This window comes from Archocentrus centrarchus, chromosome 8 (genome assembly GCF_007364275.1).
Source record: "Archocentrus centrarchus isolate MPI-CPG fArcCen1 chromosome 8, fArcCen1, whole genome shotgun sequence".
NCBI classification, from domain to species: Eukaryota; Metazoa; Chordata; class Actinopteri; order Cichliformes; family Cichlidae; genus Archocentrus; species Archocentrus centrarchus.
Genome location: NC_044353.1, coordinates 19,388,739 through 19,396,949, shown reverse-complemented (window position 1 = coordinate 19,396,949; position 8,211 = coordinate 19,388,739). Strand labels below are relative to the sequence as shown.

At 41.5% G+C, this 8,211-nt stretch overlaps 1 protein-coding gene across 1 annotated transcript; it reads right to left on the bottom strand.

Annotated features, from left to right (window-relative positions):
• Window positions 1–711: 711 nt before the first annotated feature.
• Window positions 712–7,010, bottom strand: LOC115784068 (ras-related C3 botulinum toxin substrate 1-like). The gene is made up of 6 exons (XM_030735139.1): window positions 6,316–7,010; window positions 5,078–5,149; window positions 4,520–4,637; window positions 3,388–3,450; window positions 1,343–1,502; window positions 712–1,236 (listed from the first exon to the last, which is right to left on the bottom strand). The coding sequence occupies exons 1-6, from the start codon at window positions 6,348–6,350 to the stop codon at window positions 1,106–1,108; spliced, it is 579 nt and encodes a 192-aa protein (XP_030590999.1). The 5' UTR covers window positions 6,351–7,010; the 3' UTR covers window positions 712–1,105.
• Window positions 7,011–8,211: the final 1,201 nt, after the last annotated feature.

Genomic DNA, 8,211 nt, shown 5'->3' with positions numbered 1-8,211 from the left:
TCCCCTTACCTCTCCATAATCAACATCCTTCGACTTCTCTGACTTTCCGAGTGGGGAAACCTGATTTAAAGGAGAATTTCATAAGAAAATTACGATTTGGAGCTCCAGATAATTTTATAACTTTAACTAGATCACATTATCTAGCAGTTTAATGCAACTTTACTCAAACATTTATTCCCTACATTCTCATGCTTTTGTGGCCTGATCTGGAAGCTAAACAACAGTCACCACCCCTGAAGCAATGTTTTCCAATCTTGTTCATTTTTAGAGAAATTATAGCCTCAGTTTCCTGTTCTTCACTGACAGGAGTGCCACTTGGTGTGCTCTTCTGCTGCTGTAGCTCATCTGTTTCATGGCTTATCATGTTGTGTGTTTGCAGATTCTATTCTGTTCACTGGATGTTTCCTCTTTGTCAAACCATTCCCTATAAACCCAGAGAAGGTAGAAGCAATCTGTTTTATTGGTATGACTCATATTGATTGAAAAAAAGACCCTACCTTTTTAATAACATTAAAATATGTCAGAATAATTTTGAATCTATATTTTTCAATGAAGGATTCAACAGAATCAGATATTCTTCAGCTATGTTTGGGTTGGATCAAAGGAAAACGAGCAGAACAGAGTCTGTTTAACAGAGATTTATTTAACAGACGTTATCCAGAAACCTAAACATTTTTATTTTCTCTGTGCTTCAGGCGTCATTGACTCCATAAGAATAAGTTACAATGAATCATATTAGGACAAATATTAATTAATGGTTAATGTACATGAAAAGTGGAGGCAATAAAACGCAGAAGGTTACTTCAAGCTTTTTTTGTTGACAGCAAGGTGACACAACTGCTTTCACAATAGTGAAGTTTTTGACTTACATGCTAAATATGGTGGAGCTGAATGAACAGCAGGAAACAGCAGCAGATTATCAGCTCTGTTTTAAAGGTTTGAGACAACAGAACAAAGGACTTTGTTTTGGCTAAAATACAGCATGTGTTTGGAAAAATTTCTTCCATGTTTTTGTGTGTGTATACTGGTGTGTTTCTCCTGTGTCTTTAGCCTCCCTCACCACTAGCAGTCAAGTTTCTCTGTAACTGTTCTAGTGAAGGAAGTCTTAGAGGAGAGAGCACTTCTTTGCCTTCGTTTTGACAGGTGGAGGGCACAGGGCGACTCGGACGGCCTCATCAAACACAGTTTTAAGTCCACGCTGAGTCAAAGCTGAACACTCCAGGTACTTGACACAACCTGAGGACAGGAAACAGAAAGCCTCTGGTTTATAACTGGAATCTGTCACCTTTGATGAATTATATTTAACCCTTAAAAAAGTATGAGAGATAACTGAAGTCATTACCAGTCTCTTTGGACATGGACAGTCCTTGGAGATAGGTAATGGGAGAGAGATTATCCTTCTCCAGCTTCGCAATGGTATCCTTATCATCTCTCAGGTCCAATTTGGTGCCCACGAGGATTATGGGTGCTTTGGGACTATGGTTTTTGACTTCAGGGTACCACTGCATAGAAACAACATAAGCTAAACTTCCCAGATCTGTCCGTGTTATCTTGAATACAACTAAGAACTATTTGCATTGTCAGTCCACTGGTTTTTGATGAATGATCTTTTCTGTGTGGACTCTGCATGTTCCCCCTGTGCCTGCAAGGGTTCCCTCACACAGTTCAAAGATATTCATGTTAGATTAAGTTGTGATTTTTCTTTGGGTTTACGTGTGGATTTGAATGGTTGCCTGGGGGTTAGTTTAGAGCTTCATCTATTGCAAAATAATGCCCATCACCTGGCTGTAAACCTATACTGACATACTGTTAAATATAAACTAGGAAACTTTGCCAGGATGCTGGCAACGATGTTATGATATCTTGAGGGAAATAAATAAATAACCAAAATGTGTAATAATCTTCTTTTAAGCAGGACAGGCAAAATTGACTCTACTGTCAAGCTGTGTAGTATGACACGGAAATGTGCTTGCTTCCTATCAGCACCCTGAGTCTGCACATCTATATGCTGAACTCTTTTCACTTCACTCCAGTCCACTCTGAAAACCCCAGGCAGTGGACTGGCAGACTGGGGTGGTGGTCCCTGTCATTAAGAAGGGAAACCAGAGGGTGTGCTCCAACTAGCGAGTGATCAAACTCCTCAGCCTCCCCGGTAATGTCTATGTCAGAGTGCTGGAAAGGAAGGTCCATCCGTTAGTTGAAACTGAGATTCATGAGGAACAATGCGGTTTCCCTCCTGGTCATGGAGTGCTGGACCAGCTCTTTATACTCTCGAGAATATTCGAGTGTGCATGGAAGATTTCCCAGTCAGTCTACATAAGTTTTGTGGATTTGGAGAAAGCATTTGATAATGTCCCTCGGGGACACCCGGGGGGTTGCTATGAGAGTATAGAGTGCCTGGCCCATTGTTGTTCCAACAGGCCCTGTACAACCCCAGCTTGGTTCGTATTGCCGGCAATAAGTCTTCCTGTGGGTGTTGGACTCCACCAGGGCTTCCAGGGACTCTTCATAATTTTTATGGACAGAATTTCGAGGGGTAGCCAAGTGGTGGAAAGCTTCCACCTTGGTGGACTCAAAATCTCATCTCTGCTTTCTATGGATGATGTGATCCTGTTGGCTTCATCAGATGGTGGCCTCCAACTCCTGGTGGAACAGTTTGAAACTGAATCTGAAGCGGCTGACATGAGAAGTAGCGCCTCTAAATCTGAGGCCATGGTCCTCAGCCAGTCAAGGGTGGCTCAGGCTCAGGGACGAGTTCCTGCCGCAGGTGAAGGAATTTAAGTATCTTGGAGTCTTGTTCATGAGTGATGGGAGAACGGACTGGGAGATTGACAGATGGATTGGAGGTGCATCTGCAATGATACGGATGCTCCAATGGTTTGTCGTGGTGAAGAGGGAGCTGCGTGTGAAAGCGAAGCTGTAGATTTACTTCCTTCTAAAAACACACTCCTAAACTTTATAGAAAGCCTCCCCAGAAGAGTTGAAGCTGTTATAGCTGCATAGTAAACCCTATGAATTAAGAGTAGGGTGTTACTAAGTTTGTGTGTGAAGGCAGATGAGCAAATGGTTTTACCACTTTGTCGTGTTTCTTTGGTTTTCTGAAAAGTCGGATTCTTACCAGAAATAATTCTGCACATTAATCACTTACAAAACTGACTTAGTTGTAACTCCACTTTCCATCATGTTAGGATCCTTCGGGAAATATAATGCAATTTTTTCACAGAGTTTATTGATTAGGTCTCCATCTACAGCAACTTGTTGCTGTTCTGCAGCACAGACACAGAATTAGTGCCCATCATGGTACTCACACAGCAGTACTGATGCTGTCAGCTGGACTCATGAAACCTAAATAGCATGACCCTATGCAGACACCTTACCGCTACTCACCTTATGACGGATGTTTTTGTATGAGGTAGGAATCACAAGTGAAAAGCAGATAAGAAACACATCCTGGTAAGACAAGGAAAACAAAGCAATCAGAGCCTCATTGTTTTATATTTCGATAGGAAAATGGTAAATAGCTGCAGCAATTTATTGACATGTGCAAACACATGAGAATATAGTACAGAAGGCAAAAGCAGTTTGTACAGTTCTAACAAGCTTGAAAGTCAATATTTGGTGTGAAAACCAAACCAAGTGTAAAACACCGTCTGAACACTCTTAAGCAGCTTTCTTGTTCTTTAAGCAGTCTTCAGGGATAGTTCCCTAGGATTCTGAAGGACATTTAAATCTCTTCTTTAGATGCCAAGTGCCTTTTTTCCGTTCTCTCCCATGATGATCCCACACTGCTTCAGTGATGTTAAGAGTCGCTTTTTGCCAGCCACCCTTCAGTGGCTTAACTGAACAGTAACTGGATGAATTGAAGGGCCAGATGCCTTTCTCAGATCCTGCATCAGGTCTTTCCTAGTATTTTCTCAAATATGTGATCAGACACTGTTAATGTAGATTGCTTTTTTTTTAAGGACAAACTGCAAACCATGAGATATGCCAACCTTTTAGCTTAAAGCTCTCTGGGAATCACCTTGTTGGTGCAAAAATACTTTATGTATGTTTGAGAGTTTAAGTCAAGTCAACTAATGAAATTGGAACAAATGATGTGTTTTGTGACAGACTGCTAGTAACAAACAGCCTCAAGATACAATTTAAAATTTGTTCTTTGCTAAGTTGTCTGTTAAGACACAACAAAGATTGATTCCTTGAGTTGGGTGCTCTTTGTGGCTGAATGATTCATAGGCCAGTGGCTTAGCAAACAAACAAACACATATCCTGAAAAAATAGTCACTGGACTGAAAATGAGTAAAAAAGCAGCCAATGTCCAAAGAAACACTTTGAAAGACCTTCAGAAAGCCTGGAGAGCTGTTGCTCAAGACCACCTAAAAATGTTAAGAAACTCTGGCTACTTGTAAGCAAAATATAATGGAATGAGGGGAGGCTTAAGACTTTTGCATAGTATTGTTAGTGCACTCTACCCCACTATTTCATGATCTTTTTTTGTTTTGTTTTGTTTTGATTGTTGTACCGTCTCTGGGTAGGCAAGTAGGCGGAGCCTGTCATAGCCTTCTTCTCCTGGTGTATCCCAAAGGCCCAGGTTCACTGGCTTCCCATCCACGATAACATTGGCAGAGTAGTTGTCGAACCTGATAGAAGTGATGGAGTGAGAATTGGCCAAACTCTACTAACATAAAACAGGGCAAGAAAAAAGACACTGAACTGAAGTGGGAATCAACCTTTGAATCATGAGAGATTCATTGTGAAATTTTTGCAGCTTCTGCTCTCTCTGAGAGACAACCCACTTTTTAAATCTGGTCAAATCAAAAGCTTGTTCGTCATCTGCCTGCTGAGCCAGTTTATACCACAGTTACAGTGATAAAGAACAACACTATCCACAGCTCGTCTAGCATTAGATTAGGTGCAGTGTTTCCTCATAACTCCCTGTAACATGTATTTCTTGTCTGGTTACAGTTTACTGCTGTGTAACCTCCTCTGCAAACCAAACATTCATATAATAATATAACATGATGCCAAGCTTGACTGTGCCCGTACTGTAAAAGCTAATAAAAAATACTCAGATACTCACACTGTGGGGACGTACTGTCCAGGAAAGGCATTGGTGCTGTAGCTGATGAGCATACAGGTCTTACCCACAGCTCTGTTGGTGAGAAAATGCTGGATTAACATTTAATGAGAAAAGGGGGAAAAAAACCTTTCTAGTTATGAACTGATGCACTGTCCACTTTTGAGTGGCTGGGCTCATGTCTGACATATATCAGAGGCTTTGCCAAAACAACTTAACCACCACAAAACATCAAGATCGCCAATGATCATAACAACTTTATATCTGTTAATGTGTCCAGGTCAAAAGATGGTACTGCTAAATAAACCCTGATCTAATACTTTGGGACTTATGTGGTTTAGATAAGATTGTTTTGGCAAGATAAAGACATGAGAGCTGTAGAGGAGGCATGTTTTCCAATGACTCTGCTGCTGCATTATCTACCACACCTGGAGCAATAAGTATGTTTACCTCCCATATATTGTTATCTTAGTACCAGTACTACAGCACACTGACCCTCCCCTCAGTAGCAGCTGAACACATGAACAGTAGCTCACATTCACAACACTGAACATCACTTTGAGGAATTTCGAGATGAAATAAAGAATATATAAAAGTCACTTTGACTGAATGCAGCTTTTACTCATTCTTTATTTATCAGGGTAAAAACTGTCATTGCCACTAAAAATGTCTTTTCCCAGAGAATCTGGACAAGAGGGCAGAAGAAATTGCAACAAATACAACATCACAGTTCTACAAGGTTATCGTCAATGGCCGTAAAAGAACTTTATTGATTACAATGTAGATACAATAACACAGTCATAAATATACTTGCAAAATTGGTAATTTTTTAATTTTATATATAAGCCCTTCATAAATCCTGTACACTACAATGTATTTATTAATATAGAAATAGATGTTACGCATCAAAAAACACGTAAAAACATCGGAAATCACTTTGCACCACTGCGAGTAACAAAGTGCCTCAAGATACAATCTGAAAATGGTTCTTTGCTAAGATGTTTTGTAAACTTTTGCACAGTACAAACAGACGCTGAGTGCTCTACAGCAACTAGACAGCAACAGCGTTAGCCTGCTTTATCAGTATATTTTCCCAAGTCACCAGAAGCAGAGCACTGCCTGAGACAAATTAAAATGATTGGTGTCTATTTTCCCCCCAATCACTGAAAATCCAAGACATTTTATTAAGGTCTCACATTAAAGCTTAAAAACCAGCAGAAACTAATCTGTAGTGAACTTACCCGTCTCCCACTACAACGCACTTAACGTTCTGCATTGCGCTGCAGCTGAAGGAATGCTGTCAGCGCGGGAGCAGCCACCGCGAACTCATTTCTCATCATACTGCGCTCCTTTTACCTCGATGTTGGAGATGGGAATGTCGTCCGCGTTCCAGCGCTCGGAGGAGCTAGGAAAACAGGCTTGTTGCAGCATAGCAAGGTGGAGCCGTGAATTCATGCGCTCATTCATTAGTAAAGCAACGCAGTGCCTGCTCGGTTCTGTTCTTTAGCGAGACACAAATACACAACTGTTGTAACACAGAGAGTACAAGTATTACTGTTTTACTACTGTTCACACGCAATAAATAGGTATTGATGGGACTTCTCCCACTTCTTCTTTCGGCTGCTCCCTTTAGAGGTCTCCACAGCGGAAAACCTGAGTCCATCTCTCCTTATTCCTCGCATCCTCTTCTGTCACACCAACCCTCTGCATGCCCTCCCTCACTACATCCATGAACCTTTTCCGTGGTCCCCCTCTTCTGTCCTGGCAGCTCCATATTCAACATCTTTCGACTTCTCCAACTTTCTGAGTGGGAACTCCGATTTGAAGGAGAATTCCAGATGAAAAATCCGACTTGGAACTCTAGATAACTTTAATTAGATAACATGATCTAGCAGCTTAACGCGAGTTTACTCAGAACTTTCCTCCCTGCATTACCATGCTTTGGTGGGCTGAACTGAAGGCAAGCGCGTCTTTGCACTCACACTTTGCTCCTCTTCCTGGTCTGATGTATTTTGTTGTCACATGACTCAGCTGTCCTCAGCAGACACATGCTGTGAGTGAGAAAGAGGACCTCCTGTGGAGGTGTTTTATAAGATAAGATAAAAAAAAAAAACTTTAATGATCCCACGACGGGGAAATTTGCGCATTACAGCAGCTCAGTACAGAGAAAAATGAAAAGGATGAGTAAAAACAAATGAACTAAAATAGAATAGAATAAAATAAAATAAACTATACACATATACATAAGCACTATATACATAAAATATATATATCAATGTCAATACACACATGTACATATACACACATATACACACACATCAAAACACTATATACAGATATCAAAACATTATATACATTTGTAGCCGCTAAGGTACACAGCATACATGGTATGCATTATATGGGTGAGTGTAATAAATAAAATGTATCTGGACTGTATGGATTAAGTGATGGCAGAGGAGGTAAAGTGTAGCTGTAAGTGAAAACACTGATGTGTGTAGGAAGGAAATTCTGTATTTCATCACCTAGTTTATAAATACTTGCAACACCAGGAAAGCTAGAGGGAAATCCCTCAAACAGAGACAGACCCCCAGCACAAAGGTCAGAGGTCACTGGAAGAGCCCTTCAGAGTAATCTATTGACCTTGAAGGAGTGGTCAGAGGTCAAATGTGATGTATTTTTTTTATTTCTTTCAGAGATGATAAAATTTTATACACTACTTTCTATATATTAACAATGCACACCACACTTTTAGGAATCATAGTTTTTAAGTTACATCCATCCATCTATCCATTCTCTTCCGCTTATCCGGGGCCGGGTCGCGGGGGCAGGAGCCTAAGCAGAGAAGCCCAGGCTTCCCTCTCCCCAGCCACCTCCTCCAGCTCATCCGGGGGGACCCAAGGGTGTTCCCAGGCCAGCCGAGAGATATAATCTCTCCGGCATGTCCTGGGTCTACCACGGGGCCTCCTCCCGGTGGGACATGCCCGGAACACCTCACCCAAGAGGCGGCCAGGAGGCATCCTAATCAGATGCCCGACCACCTCAACTGGCTCCTTTCGATGTGGAGGAGCAGCGGCTCTACTCTGAGCCCCTCCCGGATGGCCGCACTCCTCACCTTATCTCTAAGGGAGAGGCCAGCC